This window comes from Phyllostomus discolor, chromosome 3, assembly GCF_004126475.2.
Source record: "Phyllostomus discolor isolate MPI-MPIP mPhyDis1 chromosome 3, mPhyDis1.pri.v3, whole genome shotgun sequence".
NCBI lineage: Eukaryota > Metazoa > Chordata > Mammalia > Chiroptera > Phyllostomidae > Phyllostomus > Phyllostomus discolor.
This window is the reverse complement of record NC_040905.2, coordinates 42537302-42556867: the sequence shown is the minus strand read 5'-3', so window position 1 is coordinate 42556867 and position 19566 is coordinate 42537302. Positions and strand designations below refer to the sequence as shown.

The window sequence follows — 19566 nt, the reverse complement described above, 5'->3', positions numbered from 1 at the left end:
TTTTGATTAGCAACAAAGAAAAGAACGTACCTTGTGATCGGCCACACCTAAGAAGGCAATGGCTGTGTAAAGCATGTGAGTTAGAGCACTGTCATGACGTCCTTCAGCTAAGTGAGTTGGAGTCAAGGAAAAAACAGCAAATATTAACTCATTGAACCCTGAAGTCTTCCTGGAATTTTTGGTACATTATTTTAGATTGACTATAGACTAGTGTGGGGGCCCCAAACCTAACTACCCTCAATAAAGTTTTCCCTAAAAACAGAACAATTTAAAATTTTGTGATATGATTAATAAGTTGGATGGTCTGCATTCCTTTTGTTGTCTCCAAAACAATTATAATAGTGCTTAAGATATAGTTGTTACATTTTAGTACTTCTAAAAGACATATGAGTATACATACAGAACAAAAGGACAAGAGCAAGGACCCTCCTTGGACCACTCCTATCAAGTGGAATTAAGGATGCTCTTTTATTTTTATTTATTTATTTATTTTTAGAGAGGGAAGGGAGGGAGAAAGAGAGAGAGAGAAACATCAATGTGTGGTTGCTGGGGGCCATGGCCTGCAACCCAGGCATGCGCCCTGACTGGGAATTGAACCTGCGATGCTTTGGTTCGCAGCCTGCACTCAATCCACTGAGCTATGCCGGCCAGGGCAGGATGTTCTTTTAGAATGACATTTAAAATCAGTCCTAAATCTGCTTCTAAGTCATTGACCACATAACCCTCAGGTTGCAAGCAAAAAACAAATGAGAGAGTGTGTGTGCAGTGGTTGGGGGAGGGGAGAATAGCTGGAGTTTTCCAGCTATTCTGGAGTTTTCACAAGCAATCTGTAGTTTTCCAAAGTCATGGCACCCTCTTTCATTGTAACAAAGTAAATTTATATATAACTAAGAAGTTTTTGGACATTGAGCAAAAATGGTGTTCTGAGTCTGCTAGATGGAGTGGGCAATGAAAGATGTATGATAAGAAAGAACAAGTTATATCTGTAGAGAAAAATAAACAGACATATTTGACTCAAAAGTTGGGTTTACATAAGAGAAGAGTAGAGGCTTAGTTGGAAATAGTAATTTAGAGCAAGAGAGTGAATACTAAATTAAGGAATTTGAACTTTTTTTCTGACAAAAATATGTCAAATATTTTTCATTTAATCTCAAAAAAGTTTGTATTAGTAACTGCCACTGACTTCTAAAACAATCATATAAATTACAAAGGAACAAATAGATTGATTTTGTTGAGTAGCAAGTCATTTTTTTTTATATGAGGATAACCTAAAATACTTTTACTGTTCCTAAATTTCTGACAGTTTAGTTCAGTCACTCCATTTCCCACTCTACCAGTCTTCTATTTTTCTACAAAACTGAATAACTCTGATCTACTGCAAAAGGATACGGTGTTCAGCCATTTTAGCCATGAGATCATCATTGTCGAAAAGCAATAGGCAGATCACAGCAATAATGAAAAAAGCGGCCCCTCTTGTCTGAAAAATGAAGAAAATAATCTAAGAACGACTTTTCAAGAATTGATTTTTAGAACTACGATTATACAAATGCTAAAGACATTTTTTTGCAAATAAACATTTAAAGCAAAACAACATGACATTAGAGCCCTTACAATATAACTTTACAGTATTAACAATAAGATAAAAGTAAAGAGCTTTAATAAATTCTGCAGGATATTTTAAGGGTATTTAAGACACATAATAATGACAACTTCCATTGCCTACTTAATAATATGGCTAGCTATGTTACTACCAGGCACACACAGTCATTGTTTACAGAATTATCTTTGCCAATCAATGTTACTTTGCTTCTGGTTGAAAAGCCCAAGTAGGTAAGGAATAATTAGTAAGAACTTATTTTATTCTACAACATGTAGGTGGTAGAAAGGACAGTTAATTTACAATAATATCCTAGTTATCACTCTTCTAGGGAAAACAACTAAGAGGGCATGTCAAGAAAATTAGCAAAGTGATTCGGTCTTGAGGAGATGTCATGGCTGCCAAGTGGGTCTTCCTCTGAGTGGGCTGCTGGGAGTGGGGGCGGTAGAGCAAGCATGAATGTTAGAGTTGCCCACAGCGAGGTGAATCTAAATACCCAGGTAATGAACAGCTGGGGTATGTGGCTGACACTGGGAGTTGGCTTGCTTTATATTGTCTTACTTAGTATTCCCTTCCTCAGTGTTCCTGTTGCTTGAAACTTAACAAATGTTATATATAATCTGGGTATGTATATGTTTTTGCATGCTGTAAAAGGAACACCTTTTGAGACTACTGACCAGGGAAAAGCAAGGCAGGCTCCTAACTCATTGGGAACAACTGGATTATGGAGGACAGTTTATCTCTTCACGGGAGTTTTTCACAATTTTCCCAATAATTCTATTGTTCCTGGCAAGTTTCTGTATGAACTATAATCAAACTCACTTCGTCCTAAACACAGCTTCTCTCCAGCTAATCCTGAGTGCTAATCCCCAAAATGCCACAGCTACATGGTGTTGGGATCTTTGGAATTAACAAGTATTGAAAGGTTTTGAAACTGAAGAAAAATGTTTAGAGCTACTGAGTTGCCTGTAATGAAGGAGTGGTTCGTAAACTGCACTGTTTCTACGATGGTTTGAAATGAGAGGTATTTACATTGGAGAACCTATTGCTGGTTCTTCATATGCTGTTTTGAAGTGCAGATTTTTTACTAGATGATGACTGTGTCTAATGCATCTGGTATATTTCTGATGAGGCTTTATAGGAAGACTGGGAAGGCCCAGCTTACAAATTAAATGGCTATAAAGTGAGGGTGTAGTAGATAAATCCAAGGAAATAGGAGATTTATAAGAAATGAAGACCAGCTTAGCTTATAAGGAATGGGCATTATTTTAGGAGAAGAAACTTTCTAATCATTCAGTCATAGTTAGTTAGCTTAATCTGACTTACAAGTAAATCAAAATCATCTCTTTACAAGTTTATTGTAGACTGCTTTTATTAATATATATTCCTCTTGTGTTACATAGAAGGATATATGTACCATCTTGTTCTATAAAAACCAATTTCTACCTTATGAATGTACTTTTTTTCATTTTGTTGGCTAGGCATTGTGTGTTGATGGATAAGATCATTTTTAAATTTACAAAGTTACTGAGTTTATGAAGGCCCACTTTCATGACTGGTGATAGAATACAGCAAGGCATCTTATAAGCAGCCTCTGGGTCAGTCTTCTAATTTTGAAACAAAGTGGGTTTTGCTGCCTTTGCTGACACAAGGCTGCTAAACCATTTCAGAAAATAATTTATTTCACACAATTAAAGCATATGGTAATTTAAAAGTCTCTGCTTCTCTGATTGAGCAATCTAATTTTTAAGTCTGCCATCCTTTAGAAAAGTAAATGTAAAATGAACAACCATATAGCCAACCTGTGGTCTGGCAGCAACTGCTTTTCTAGCAATAGTACCAAAGTAAATAATGGAGGGTTTTTTTTTTTTGTTGTTTTTAGCAGATTTGCAGTAAAGGTAGCAGGATCTTTTCTTAGTCCTCCTGCTCTCAATCTTCATACTTTACCCAATAGTATTTTGACTTTCAGTACATGAGTCTTTGTGTAGATAACCCAATATGGTAACTATTTCCAAAGCAGCAACCGTACTGAATTCTTGTGACTTAGAGAAACTTCTTACAGTTGCTGCAATTAATTACAAGAAATAAATATGTACAACTTTGAGAAGTAAATATGTCCAAAAACCAAAATTCTGATATGGGGAAACTGAAAAAGCCCAGTAACATCTGTAAACAAAATTGAGTGAAAAGAGTTATAGACCAACTTAAAAATCAATTTGTTTCAATAAACTGACTTTTGGGGGTAATGATTATTGTTTTGTATTTCAAGAGTATTGACTTTAGAAATCAGTTGTATGATAATTTCTTTGTATTTCTGTCTTTTTTCCCATGTATTTTTAAAATAACCAGTAATCTATACTTCAATAAAATTTCCTTTGGTGGAAGGGGGGGGGGGGGAAGAAAATTAGCAAAGTTATTTCTAGTATCTAGTAAAGGTGTAAGGCACTTAAAAGCTGATAAACTTTTATGTTCTCATTCCAGGGAAAAGATTTTGACAAAAGAAAATTATAGAAAGGACATATTAACTTAGTTTATGCAAATACTTCAGAATTTGGAGTACAAAAGCAATGTAAATAGCATTATTATACATTCTATATTTACAAATTTACAAGTATAATACTAGATACTTCCATTAAATAAAAACTAAAAATGTAAAGTGAGGATCCTATTCTACTCACTACTCAATTATTTTGGTAGATATTTTGACAAAAGTCAGTATATATAAACTACACAATTTAAAATTTTGTAATTTTAATTGAATCAGAATATGGCAACATCATCACTCAAATATGGACACTGTAATTTAATCTTTTATTAACAAAGAGGGCAAGTGAGAATTTTGTAGTTCTTTAGTCACAACCAAGGGAAAAAAACACAGATACCTAGATAAATGCTGAGGTTCATCACTGACACTAATGAGAGGATATACAAAATCTATACTCTCATTTCTGATTATTTGTACAGCAAAAGTTTTTGTTGTTGTTTTATTCTCACCCAAGGACACAATACCATTGATTTTTTGAGAGAGACAGAAACATTGATTGGTTGTCTCCTGCACGTACCCCAACCGGGGAGCAAACCAAACCAACAACCTTTTGGTGCAGGGACACTCCAACCAACTGACCCATGCAGCTAGGTAGGGCAGCAAAGTTTGTTTTTTCAAAATGTCTCCAGTTCTTTGTACTTCTTTTGTGACTGTTTTTCCCTGTTTGCTCGTTTCTATTGAAGATTTTAATTGTTTTTCTAAGCTGATTTATACTTTAATGAAATGTATAGCTTTTATGTGTGGCGATTTGTTGCTGTTATTTTGCTGTTTGCACAATGAGTTCTGTTACACAGAAGCCTGTAATCATTATGAAATCCAATGTATTGAATTTTCCCTTTGTGACTTAAAAGTTATTTATTTTAAAATTTATTTTTCAATTACAGTTGGCATAAAGTATTATATTAGTTTCAGGTGTACAACACGGTGATTAGACATTTATTTACATACCTTACAAAGTGACTCTGTGATTTTTTTTTGGCCTCAGCGTAATCCTACTGAGAATGATTTTTAAGTCATCATCTTTCTTCAGGGCTGTGATTTTTTTTAACTGCTTTTATGTGTTAGAAAGTTCTTTTCTGCCCATAGATTAGCATTGTTTATATATATGTTTTAAATTAATTTTTATTTTTATTTAATCTTTATTATATTTTTCTCTATCTATATTTTATTCTATGTTTTTATAAATATTTTCCACCACATTCTTCTATTCACTTGACATTTATTTTGGCGTACTCTGTGAGTTAGGGGAAAAGCTTAAATAGTGGCATATGCTTTAATACTAATGACCCAATGTGAAATCTACAGTCTCTCACTCTGTTCTACTGGGCGTGTTATTTTGTTCACTTTATTTTATTCATCTGTCTCCATTACTCAGCCTGAAAGTCTAAAGGACTATTGTACTTTATTTGTCTTTATTTTTCCTTTCCCCTACATCTAGAATAAGGCACAGGAAACATTTAATTTTGTAAATAAAAACACTGTAGTTGTAAGAATTTGGAATTAGATTGATGACTCATTTACCAAAAATGGGATAATGCTTAACTTATTTAAGATGAATAGGGATACCTAGTTGGCAAAATGTTGTATAGATATTCATCAAAAAAATGTTCATGAGATTTTAAATATAATAAGTTGTAAGGTATTTTCTAAAAATGATGTAAGGGGATTAAAAATGAGGTGGTGAAGGGTTCAGGTACAGCATGAGGGAGATATTTTGTATCTTGATTTTGCTGGTAGTTACTTGACTCTGTACACAAACAAACACACTCATACACACACATGGGCATATTTAAAATTGGTGAATCTGAATAAAGTTTATGGATTGTACCAATGTCAATTTCCTGGTTTTGATAGTACAATTGAGTTGGGTAAGAAGTTGCTACTGAAACTGAGTGAAGGGCACGAAGACCACTCCACTATTTATGCAGCTTCCTAGGAATATAAAATGATGTTAAAAAGTAAAAAATGAAAAAGTTGTGGGAAAAATGAAAAATTAGTAGAAAAAGCCCCTGCATTTTTTCATATGGTAAAAGATACTATATTATTTTATTGTTTTGGATAACATTTCACATGCATATTTTCATTTTTCAAGTAGCTAATAATGGAAAATACTACCTTTGCTGGTCCTCCTCCAGAATTAGTGAACAAAACACTGAGTAGTGAGATGACAACAATATCACTGTGTTCAAATAGCAGCAAAGTCCTACAAAACCAAAACATTATCATTCATGAAATCTGATCTTATCAAAAAGCATTAATTCAACTACAGTAAAAGAAGAGAAACATTTCCCCTTGATTTCCTGAGAAAAATAAGTAGGTACACTGTTCTGGAAAATATGTTGGGATCTATCTACCTATCTTCCTACCTATCTTAGAAAGACTGAAACTATAAATATCAAACAATACTACTTACAGATTACTTGTATCTCTGAACCAGGAAATACTCCTGCATCGTTAGCTAGTATCTTATAAGTATGAAACTGAAACAATCTGCCTACTGATAAGATAGTGGATGATATATCCATTTAGTGGACTATTATAAAGCAATAAGAATGAATGAAATTCCATGAATATATTAAACACAGAATTGTACACTTTAAACGTATTACAGACTAAATGTGTGGCCCTCCCACCCCCCACTGATATGTTGAATCTGATCCCTAATGTACCTAAGGTGGGCCTTTGCGGGGTGCTTAGGTCGTGAAGGTAGAGTCCTCATGAATGGGATTAGTATCCTTATAAAAGAGACCACAGATAGCTCCCTTGGTCCTTCCACCATGTGAGGTTACAGCAAAAAGAGAGCTGTTTATGAACCGGGAAGCAGTCCATCAGCAGACACTGAATCTGCCTGACCTTGATCTTGAACTTCTCAGCCTCTCTAACTGTGAGAAATAAATGTGTTGTTTATAAGACAATCTATGGTATTTTGTTAGAGCGGTCCCAATGGACTAAGACAAAAAGGGAATTTTATGGTATGTGAATTATATTTCAAAAAAATTGCTGCAAAAATAAATGAACCCCCCCACACGCTACATGCATCAAAATGGGAAAATCTCAAGCATAACAGTGAATGTAAAAAGTATGCCATAAAAAATGCATGCAATGGATTTATATAAAGTAGAAAACTTGCAAAGTTAAACATTAAATAAAAGAAATATGTACACATATGGTAACACTATAAAGAAAATCAAGAGAATAGAAACCAAAGTTTAAGATGCTGGTTACATCCAATGGCAAGAGGAGAGGGGGATACAATTAGGAGGCTTCAAAGGTAATGACTGTAAGGTTTTATTTTGGGGCCTAGGTGTTGAATACATGAATGTTCATTTTATTATTATTTAGATTTATTTAATTTTAGATAGAGGGGAAGGGAGGGTGAAAGAGAGAGGGAGAAACATCGCTCTGTTGCCTCTTGCATGCCCCCAACAGAGGACCTGGCCCACAACCCAGGCATGTGCCCTGAATGGGAATCAGACTGGCGACTTTTTGATTTACAGGCTGGCGCTCAAGCCACTGAACCTTACCAGCCAGGGCTATTTTGTTATTTGAACATATTTATTTTTATTTACTCTTTTATAAGTATAAATTAAAAAAAAATAAAAAACATTATCACCAGCCAAAGGGAACCTGCAAGATTTAAATAGTAACGGATTTTCAGCTGCTCATTAAAATTTGTTCCTTTTTTCCTTTTTACCCCCAAACCTGTAAGGAGAACATAACACAATGATAATTTTATTCCTATTTATATCTGGGAGATTACAATTCAAGTAAATAAATATATCAAGAGAATAATACTAAACTAAATGAAGACAGCCTATGAAACACCAAAGCAGTCTTGTAGATCAAGAAATTGTGTGATGGTTTTAGTAAAAGAATGAGAGGGGCAGTGCTGGCAGAGGAGCTGGTGGTGTGAGAGGCTGTAAGGGCAGGAAGTAGAATTTAAGAATATTTCCCCTTCCTTCCCTATCCTAACACATAGGGACAGTGATTTAGTAATATACAGACAAAAACATAATGAATAAGAAATTGAAAAAATTAGAGAAGATAAGCAATACCACCAATCAAGCATAAACTGCAAAAGTGCTCCCCAAGCTGAGAAACTGCAGCCAGCTTTCCCACCACTCCAGAATGCAGTGTAGTCGTGGATAGCAGTGTGACAATTAAAATTATGCACACTATGCATCTGACAAAGTATAGGGTAAATAACCCAAAGGGACCAAACCCAGAAGTTGTTCTATTGGCTGGGAGTGGGGAAAGGACTTCACAAAGCATTTCTGGCCTATCACTTTCTACTCTGTCATGCCACGAATCCAAGTGAGATTCTTTAGAACACCCTTTGTCTTACTCCTTACCTTTCATCCTCACATTCTCCCTTATCAATGGCAAGGTACTTTTTCTTATACTTTTTACTCAACAAGTAAAACCCTTTAGAGATGGAAAAATATTAAAATAATGCTTATGCAGTTGCCCATGTTACAATTCTTATTAAGTGGCCTATAATTTAAGTACTTCCCCCCCCCCCCCAACTGGCCCCTTTACATAAAAAGGTTACTTTATATTCATCTAGGGCAATATGAAATAAGAGTTACTTCATCTTTAATCTAAGTATTGATGCACTACTCCCAAGATATTTGTTTACAACCATATCTTTTAAGAATTTTCTGTGGGCACTAAAATACTTTCAGAGTATTTTCTGTGGGCATTAAAAAAAGTTTTTAAACATTTTGCTCTCTTCCTTATTGGATGATTTTATCTACCATTTCAGAGCTTTTAATTACTAAAATCAGCTGCTAAAAAGGATCACCTATGAAAAATTTAAAAAAATCCACTTATACCAAATATTTTCTGAAACTGTTTGGATTCTAACTAGTGAAATACCTATTACAGATCATGAATAATATGTTAATGGTATTCACCAAAGAACTAGCCCCAAAACTACACAGGTACTCAATATATTTATATATATTTGTTGAGTTGTACCCAATGCTAGGGAAATCATAGAAGCATTTGTACATAATTTGACATAAATATCTGACATAAAATCTAATGCAACAAAACTAATATTAAAAATGAAGAAATATAAATGAACATTCAAAACATGCATTTTTATTTACCTTAGTGGTCCACAAAGAGTGAGGCCAAAAAACCACAAGAGTGAAATGATACACCCAGCAACTGCATGTTTAAATATTTTGATCCACTGTAAATGAAAACAAAATATTAAAAACTTCAGTCATATATGTTTTGCTAAATATCTGAAAATCTTAAATAATACACATAAGGAAATAATGGTAACAAAATTTTAAAGGCTAAATAATTACGTGTTTTTAAATTAAACACAATTTGGCTGAATTTGAATTTGAAAGGCAGTATTCTGCTTTCTACTTTCTATAGTCCTGTATGTTAGCTCTTGAAACCTTTTTCTATACAGTACAATTTTGTTTTTTCCCTCCATTAGTTTCTCACTAGTTTGCTAGGAACATTTAACGTTTTAGTCTTTAAATTCTTTAAAAATTAAAAAAAAAATTATCGACTTCAGAGAGAGAGACAGGAATGGGTGGGGTGGAGAGAGAGAGAGAGAGAGAGAGAGAGAGAGAGAGAGAGAGAGAGAGAGAGAGAGAGAGAATCAATTTATTGTTCCACTTATTTATTGGTTGTTTCTTGTATGTGTGCTGACTGGGGATTGAACCTGCAACTCTAGTATATCCGGACAACACTCTAATAAACTGAGCTACCCAGCCAGGGCTGGTCTTTAAATTCTTTTCCACTGGTAATATTCAGTGCTTGAATTATTTGAAATGAGAGGGGAAAATAAGTTGAGATGGTGTTTAAATTTTAATCATACTTTAAAAATGTCTTTGTTCTCTAAAACAGAGGTATTACACTTAAATTTGTCAGTCTAATACAAAATCATGGCACAGGTTTCCAAGTTATGGCATAAAGCAAACATCTAGTAGGGTACAGCTGCTATCCAAACAGGTGATAATGTTAGAAGATTATACAGAATGAAGGACATTTCTGGTATGCATCTTGAACCTCAGATACCTAAAAATAATAATAGTGATAATGATGATGAAGGTGATAGCTACTATTATATGTATTGCATACTCAGTAATACCAGGCACTATTTTAAGAACTTTAGATGTATTAATTCACTTATTCCTAAGGAAAGGAGGTATTATCTCCATTTAACAGATGAGAAAATTATTGCTCAAAAAGATTTAGTAAGTAGGACACTGAATGAACTTATCTGACTCCAGAGGCCTCATTTTTAACCCCATATGCTCTGTCTGCCTCCCAGTGACATTTGTATTAGGCTCTGGGGCATGCATATCTCCATGTCTGATTTGTAAATCTTTCAGAAGGATTCTGTACTAAAGAAAATAATTATATGCATGCTTTAAAAATTTTCTACCTGCTTCTGCATTTTTAAACATCCCATTATCTCAGCACTTTATAGTTCATTCTTTTTTTAAAAAATATATTTTATTGATTATGCTATTACAGTTGTCCCCATTTTTTCCCCTTTGTCCCTCTCTGCCCGGTATCCCTCTTCCCTCCAGCAAACCCCACCTTAGTTCACATCCATGAGTTGTGCATATAAGTTCTTTGGTGTCTCCATTTCCTACATTATTTTGAACACCCCCCTGTTTTGTACCTACTGATTTATGCTTCTTAATCCCTGTAACTTTTCACCCATTCTCCCTTCCCTCTCCCAGCTGATAATCCTTCAAATAATCTCCACATCTATGATTCTGTTCCTATTCTGGTTGTTTGCTTAGTTTTTTAAAACATATTTTATAGATTATACTATTACAGTTGTCCCATTTTTCTCTCCCCTTTGTTCCCCTCCACCCTGCACCCCCTCCCACCAGCATTCCTCCCCCTTAGTTCATGTCCATGGATCATACATTTAAGTTCTTTGGCTTCTCCATTTCCTATACTATTCTTAACCTTCCCCTATTTTGTACCTACCAATGCTTTTAAGATTCTCTTCTCTTTAATTTTGTGTAATATAATTATGATGTGTCTTGGTGTATTCCTTCTTGGGTCCAATTTCTTTGGGACTCTCTGAGTTTCCTGGACTTCCTGGAAGTCTATTTCCTTTGCCAGATTGGGAAGTTTTCCTTATTTTTTCAAATAAGTTTTCAATTTCTTGCTCTTCCTCTTCTCATTCACGCACCCCTATGATTTGGATGTTGGGACACTGAAAGTTGACCCAGAGGTTCCTAAGCCTCTCTCATTTTTCTGAATTCTTGTTTCTTCATTCTGTTCTGGTTGAATGTTTATTTATTCCTTTTGTTCCAAATCATTGAGTTGAGTCCCAGTTTCCTTTCTGTCATTGTTGGCTCCCTGTATATTTTCCTTTATTTCACTTTGCATAGCCCTCACTTCTTCCTTTATTTTGCATCTGTACTCAATAATTTCTGTAAGCATCTGATTACCAGTGTTTTGAACTCTGCATCTGATAGGTTGTCTATCTTGTCTCTTAGTTCTTTTTTTTTTGGAGTTTTGACCTGTTCTTTCATTTGGGACACATTTCTTTGTCTTGGTGCAACTGTTACATTTTAAGGGGCAGAGCCTTAGGTATTTGGTAGGGCCAGGCAATTGTAGCGCTGTACATGGGGAAGGGGTCAGAGAGGGAACAATGTAGCTTGCCTGGCTCTCGACTGGCTTTCAGTCACTTCCCCCATTAACCACAAGCAAATTGGGACCTTCTGGTGCTAATTCCTGAGTGGGTGAATTTGTTTATGTTCTAGGACCCTGTGGGTCTCTCTAACGAACTCTCCTGTGAGGCTGGGAATTTCTCCTGCCACCGCAACCCACACAGGTTTTTACAGGCAGCCAGAGGTTTTGAGGCTTTAGTTTCTTTGCACTGGAACCCTGTGCACTTGCTCCCCAGTTGTTCCTCCTGGCTTATCCACATGTGAATGTGGGACTGCCAACTCTACCAGCTGCTGCCTTGCCCTCCCCATCCTACAGCTGCTGGCTTGCCACACATCCCCTCCACTCTGGCTGCCTGTCCCCATCCTTCCTACCAGTCTGGAAGACTGTTTCTTCTTTAATTCTTGGTTGTTGGACTTCCATACAGTTTGATTTCCTGGCAGTTCTGGTTGTTTTTTATTTTTAAATTTGTTGTCCTTCCTTTGGTTGTGTAAGGAAGTAAATATCTACCTATGCCTCCATCTTGGCTGGAAGTCCCCAAGTTTTTGTTTTTTAGACTGTACTGTCGATAGTGATGAGTTTGTTGTCATTTTAATGTTCTTAGTTTTGATCTTCTTTTTCTTAAATCAGTCCTTCTTTAACACTTCATGTGACAATGGCTTTGTAATAATGAACTCCTTTTGCTTTACCTTGTCTGTGAAGCACTTTATCTGACCTTCCATTCTAAATGATAGCTTTGCTAGATACCATAAGCTAGGTTGTAGGTCTTTACTTTCCATCACTTTGAATACTTCATGCCAGTCCCTTCTTGCCTTCAAAGTTTCTTTTGAGAAATTAGCTGAGAGTCTTATGGGAACCCCTTTGGAGTTAACTCCACTTTTCTCTTGCTGCTTTTAAAATTCTCTCTTTATCTTTAACCTTTGGCATTTTAATTATGATGTGTCTTGGGGTGGCCCTCTTTGTGTCCAACTTGTTTGGGAACCTCTGTGCTTCCTGGACTTGTATGTCTATTTCCTTCACTAAATTAGGGATGTTTTCTTTCATTATTTTTTCAAACAAGTTTTCAATTTATCTTCCTCTTTTCCTTTTGGCTTCCTGATGAATCGGATGTTGGTAAATTTGGAAATGTCCTAGAGGCTTCTTATATTATCCTTGTTTTTTTGAATTCTTGTTTCCTCTTCTTTTTAAATACATTTTATTGATTATGCTATTACAGTTGTCCCATTACCCCCCCCTTCATTCCCCTCCACCCTGCACACCCTCTCCCGCCCACATTCTCCCCCATCAGTTCATGTCCATGTATCATAAGTTCTTTAGCTTCTACATTTCCCATACTATTCTTGCCCTCCCCCTGCCTGTTTTCTACCTACCATCTATGCTACTTATTCTCTGTACTTTTTCCCCCTCTCTCTTCTCCTCCCACTCCCCTGTTGCTAACTCTCCATGTAATCTCCATTTCTGTGGTTCTGTTCCTGTTCTAGTTGTTTGCTTAGTTTGTTTTTGTTTTAGGTGTGGTTATTAAAAATTGTGAGTTTGCTGTCACTTTACAATATGTGTTTTTTACCTTCTTTTTCTTAGGTCAGTCTCTTTAACATTTCATAAAATAAGGGCTTGGTGATGATGAACTCCTTTAACTTGACCTTATCTGAGAAGCACTTTATTTGCCCTTCCATCCTAAATGAAAGCTTTGCTGGATAGAGCAATCTTGGATGTAGGTCCTTGCCTTTCATGACTTGGAATACTTCTTTCCAGCCCCTTCTTGCCTGCAAGGTCTCTTGAGAAATCAGCTGACAGTCTTATGGGAACTCCTTTGTAGGTTACTGTCTCCTTATCTCTTGCTGCTTCTGGGATTCTGTCCTTCATTTTAATCTTGAGTAATGTAATTATGATGTGCCTTGGTGTGTTCCTCTTTGGGTCCAACTTCTTTGGGACTCTCTGAGATTCCTGGACTTCCTGGAAGTCTATTTCCTTAGTCATGCTGGGGAAGTTCTCCTTTATTATTTGTCCAAATAACTTTTCCACTTGTTGCTCTTCCTCTTCTCCTTCTGGTACCCTTATAATTTGGGTTTTGGAATGTTTAAAGATGTCTTGGAGGTTCCTAAGTCTCTCCTCATTTTTTTTTGAATTCTTATTTCTTCATTCTTTACTGATTATATGCTTTTTTCTTCCTTCTGGTCCACTCTGTTGATGTGAGACCCAGCTTTCTTTTCACCACTATTGGTTCCCTGTGCATTTTCCTTCACTTCACTTATTATAGCCTTCAGTTTTTTCATCTAACTTGTGACCAAATTCAACCAATTCTGTGAGCATCCTGATCACCAGTGTTTTGAACTGCGCATCTGATAGGTTGGCTATCTCTTGGTCGCTTAAAAGGATCGGTTCTGGAGCTTTCATTTCTCCTTCTGTTTGAGCCATCTTATTTATTTATTTATTCAGTCTGGTTGCGCCTGTTACATATAAGGGGCAGAGCCTTAGGTGTTCACCAGGGCGGGGCACCCCAGTCACTGAGTTCTGACGCTGTATGTGGGTGTGGGGTCCAAGAGGAACAATGGCACTTGCTCTGCTCTCCGTGGACTTCAGTCCCTTCTGCAGCTTCCCCAGAGCAAACTGGGCCCCTCTGGTGCTGATTCCCGTGTGGGTGGGCTCGTGCACCCTGTGAGTCTTTCCAATGACCTCTCCTGTGAGGCTGGGAGTCTCTCCCTGCGCCTCAACCCCCAGAGGTGTTTTCAATCAGTGCCCCAAGGCTCTATTTCCCAGCACTGGGATCCTGGGTTGCGTGCAGTGCCTTGTTTCACAATTGTCGCCTCGCTGGGTCTGTTGGTTGCCACCCCTTGGCCGGTGTTTGCCAGCTGCCACTTGCCCAGGGTCCGCCTGCTGTGGTCTTATGCTCCTGGTCCCAATGCTCTTTGTGCAGAGGGACCCCCCTCTGCCCAGCTGCCCGACTCTACCCCTCCTACCAGTCTGGATGAATGTGTCTATTTTAACTCCTTGGTTGTCCAACTTCCATACAGTTCAGTTTTCTGTAAGTTCTGGTTGTTATTATGTTTCTAAATTATTGTTGTTCCTATCTTGGTTGTGTGAGGAGGTACAGTATGTCTACCTATGCCTCCATCTTGGCCAGAAGTCCTGAATTCTTGTTTCTTCTTGCTGTTCCGGTTAAATGTTAATTTCTTCCTTATGTTCCAAATCATTGATTTGAATCCTGGCTTCCTGCCCTTCACTGTTGGTTCCCTCTAGATTTTTCTTTATTTTGCTTAGTGTAACCTTCATTTCTTCCTTTGTGTTGTTGTAGTACTCAATGAGTTCTTTGAGCATCCTGATCATGAGTGTTTTGAACTCTGCATCTGATGGGTTGGTGAGTTCCCTTTCATTTAGTTCTTTTTCTGGGGTTTTATTCTGTTCACTTAGGCCATATTTTTTGTATCCTCAATTTGGCAGCCTCCCTGTGTTTGTCTATGTATTAGGTAGAGCTGCTTTGACTCCCTGTCTTAGTAGTATGGCCTGTTTTAGAACCGTTTCTAGAAATCTGTAAATTGTTTGGGGCAAAGCCTTAGGTAGTTGCCAGGGCGGAACAACCTGTCCTGCTTTGTAACTCTGGGTGGTGGGAAGGTTTGGAGAGGGGAGAGTGCCGCTGCCTGACTTCTGGAGGTTTGCCCCATACTCACCCTGTTTCCAGCCACTTCACCCGCTCTCCCTATGTTACTGGAGCCCTTCTAGCTGTTGCCCTGGTGCCAAATCCCAGAGTGGGTGAGTTTGTGTACATTCTAAGACTATGGGGGCCCTTTAAAAAGAGTCTCCTGAATATCTGGCAGTTTCTGCCCCAACTCCTACTGGTTTTTACAGCCAGAAGTTATAGGGATTTATCTTCCTGGCACCGGAACCCTGGGCTGTGCAGTCTTGCCCGAGGCTGGGATCACTTACTCCCAAGGTGTCCCTCCCAATTTTTATCCACCACACATGAATGAGGGACTACACCTTCCAATGCTGCCTCTCCATACCACACTGTGTCTCCTTGCCTCTCTGCATCTCTGCCCCTCCTACCCGCATGGATGTATTTGGGTTCTTTATATCCATGGTTGTCGAACTTCCATACAGTTTGATTTTCTCACAGTTATGGGTGTTGTTTTGAGGTTTAGTTGTAATTCTCTCTGTGGTTATACAAGAAGGCAAAGCATGTCTGCCTATGCCTCCATCTTGACCGGAAGTCTCCTACAGTTCATTCTTGAAGCTCAAATTCTGAATAGACAAGCTAATCTGGAAATGCTCTGCTTTGCACTTAAATGATTTGTTACATAACCCTGATCAAGGAAAGAACACTATAATCTGGCTCACTAAATGGAAAGCACCTAAGGAAAAAGGACTTTGCAAAAAACTCACCTGGTGTTTGGTAATACTTTTTCCAGAAGAAAATGGCTTTTGAAACAAAACCATAAGAAATGCAGTCCTGTGAATATTGAAACATTAATATATTAATCAATCTTGTACACAAGGTGTATTTAAGTAAAGACATTTATTTAGACAAATACACTAAAACTTGAAAGTGTTAACCTCTAAAGAAATTATACTGAAGAACACTTTGGGAACTCTTCTTTTGTAACTGCCTTCTGACCCAGTTCACAAGCCATGAAAGAAAAGGAGTCTCAATATTTTTTTATACCCTGAAATACCAAAGAAAATAATTCCAATCTTCTCTGATATTTAGTAATAACAAATCTTGAAATAATAGAAATGAATAAAGTACTGATTATATGTCCTTACCTTTCACACTCCCAAAAGAGTTATATAAAAATGCACACAAATAGTGCTTAAAATTTCCTAGTTAAGTACACTTGCCATAATTATTACTAAAATTATACTTCCTGGAAGCTTTAACAGATTTTTGTTAACACAGAGGATAATCATTATCAATCTCAAGGTCCAGAGAATCTCTATTTGGAGAGAATTTCTTGTTATATGAAGAATATGACATTTATACTATATGAGAATGCTGTACTGTGAGGGGAACATGCAGCGAACATAGCGCAGCATGGTTTAACTTAGAAAATAGGGAATGTCTCTGCTAAGACAGGTCTCAGGTAACATTCTATGTTTGCTGGAAGGTTGGACTACACCAGTGTATGACCTGGGAATCCCTAGGGTCCCTGTGACCCTTTTAGGGAGTCTGTGAAGTCATAACTATTTTTATAAAAAAACTAAGACGTTATTTGCTTGCCTCTTATTCCCTCGGGCATGTGCAATGGAGCTTTTCAGAGGCTGGTTGATGTGAGATACTGTCACAGATTGTTGCTTTAGCAGAATAAGAACCTAGTTGTCTTCCATTAAACCAGAAATTTGTAAAAACCTCATTAACACAAACTAAGGTAAAATCTATGTTTTGGCAAGCTATTAGATTACGTTTTTTTCTTTTTTAAATCAACCTCTTTGTACTGCTAATCTTGAATATTCTATCTCAAAATATTCTATGTAAAATTTCCTAAAGATACTCAGTTAAAAAAGGATTTTGAAAGAAATAAAAAACAGTAAGAAAAAGAGAACCATGCACACTCACCCAAATTTTAATATAAAAATGAACTGAACAATGTGAACTGCTTTTAGGAGATCATATGATTCAAAAAGTCCTACTGCCTTCAAAAATTTAGTGAAACACAGTAACACAATGTATTTTGTTAACCTGAAAAATAAAAGCAAAAACAAGTTTGGGTATCACTGAAATCACAAGAAATGTAATCTTTTTTTCTCATTATATAAGTAGTGTGGTCATTATACAAACCATAAATATTCATATACCAAAAATGAAACAAACCCAAACAAGGCAAGTTGAAGTCCACAGAATTAGCTAGGGTCAAGCCCATGTCTCTTAAGTATGCTCTTTTAGTATGTCACACAGAAAATCAAAGTTCACCCAAAAGGCTTTGAAGGTTCCCATCTTCTAAACTGTTTCCAATTATACATTCACACTGTCCCACATGAAGAATAAAATCATCTTAAATATAAAAGACAAAATGCATATTAAAATCTAAGATTTAGATATTGGCCCATTTAAGCTAGAGAGAAGTCACATAGATGTAGTAAATTAACTATATTAATGCTAGTTAAATACTCTGGTCATGATAGAAATTCATAATTAGCCAATACAAAGAAGAGTTGAGCTAGCAGTCCTTTGTTTATTCAGCTGCTAATATAGGGATTGACATAATGTGTTCAGCAAATATTTACCAAATGAAAGAGTAAGTCTACAATTATACTTATACTTATGTGATACAGTAACATATAGTACAGTAATATATAGGGTCCATCACAAATAATACCACTTTTTTATTATAAAATCTTTATACAAAATCATAAGCATGTAATTCTGTAATATAACAATATTACACTCAAGCATGCCATATGACATTTTAGGTGAAATGTTCAAATTAAAACTAAATTATTACACCCATATTAGTACCCTACCAACCACACTCAAGCAGGCCTTACTTCTGCTGGACCCTGTATATTGTGCAGTAAGTTAGTACAGAAGAGGTTGTCAAGCTTCTGGCAATTTGAAGTACCAGCAACTCAACCATAAATTCAAACTAAAGAAAAGAATGAAATCAAGTAGAGGAAAGCTCAAAACCTCCTTAAGCTCCTGCCTACGTGTAAAAATAAGGCAGCAGGATAGAAACACAGACACAAGGGACAACAACACTGTCGATGAGGTAAGGAAGAAAAAAAAAAGACCAGGAAAAATAAAGATACTTTAAAAAAATCACAGCAGTGTGGGAAATCTTATGTCAGCAAGAGCCCTGTACTTCCCTCATGGACCTATTTAGCCATTCTTCAAATACTCCTTGCATACTTCACTATCTGCTAGATGCTATATGTGGCTAATGAGACCCAAGAGAAACCTGACAGGTTGCCTTCAGGTACAGCCTTCCCTCTTCCTGATAAAGGGCAAGATATAGCTAGAACTACTTCCTTCACCTTTTTTTCCTCCTACCTTCAAGGGAGAGCTTTTGTCTATAACTTTTATCTGAAAAATGTTATACATATTACAAGCCTGAATATGAAAGCCATGCTTAGGATGGCAGAAAGCAAAGGTAAAGAATCTGGTCCCAGATGGTAACACTGAGGGGCTGAACAAATACCAAGCAAACCCTGGTTTCTCTGATGTATGGATATGTCCCTATTTGTTTAAAGCTTTCTTAGTTTGGTTACTTACAACCAAACACATTTCTAGGTGCTATACATAAAAGAGACCCTGTCCTCAAGGAGTTGAGATCTTAGAAAGATAGGCAGGAAAAGAACTATTTATGTGGCCCAGGTAAGTAACAGAGTAAAAGGATGAGATATGGAAGCAACTATGTAACTGTTAACTAGGAAAGCAAAGATTTTCTTTAAAGTTTGAAATATGTAAGTGTGTACACAAGGACTAACTACAAATTCTGAAGCAAGGAAAAGGAATGGATATTTCAAAGTACAGAGAGCAGCACATGCAAAACTCTAGTACTAGGAAGGAGTCATAGAAGAAATGACTGTATTTAAGCTCAGTTCACCAGATTATGTTAAATATGACCAGAAGTCACTAAGGTAAATTATATGTAATATATTTGTTTTAAGAAGATGGGAACAAGGCCTGGTTGGTGTGGCTCAGTGGTTGAGTACGGTCGTGCAAACCAAAGGATTTGCCAGTTCAATTTCCAGTCAGGGCACATGCCTGGGTTGTGGGCCAGGTCCCCAGTAGGGGGTGCACAAGAGGCAACCACACACTGATGTTTCT

General features: G+C 36.7%; 1 protein-coding gene and 2 pseudogenes across 1 annotated transcript in view; 1 reads left to right on the top strand and 2 right to left on the bottom strand.

Moving 5' to 3' along the window:
- The window catches only part of SLC30A5 (solute carrier family 30 member 5), a 35346-nt gene that overhangs the window by 11674 nt on the left and 4106 nt on the right, over positions 1–19566 (bottom strand). The window contains exons 2-7 of the mRNA XM_028507725.1: positions 17356–17478; positions 16185–16251; positions 9257–9342; positions 6258–6345; positions 1390–1477; positions 31–107 (exon numbers count right to left, since the gene is read on the bottom strand). Coding sequence (XP_028363526.1) covers positions 31–107; positions 1390–1477; positions 6258–6345; positions 9257–9342; positions 16185–16251; positions 17356–17478 — 529 coding nt within the window. The remainder of the gene's footprint in view (positions 1–30; positions 108–1389; positions 1478–6257; positions 6346–9256; positions 9343–16184; positions 16252–17355; positions 17479–19566) is intronic.
- LOC114493038 lies at positions 2003–2672 on the top strand (annotated as a pseudogene).
- On the bottom strand, positions 5121–5194 carry LOC114514186 (annotated as a pseudogene).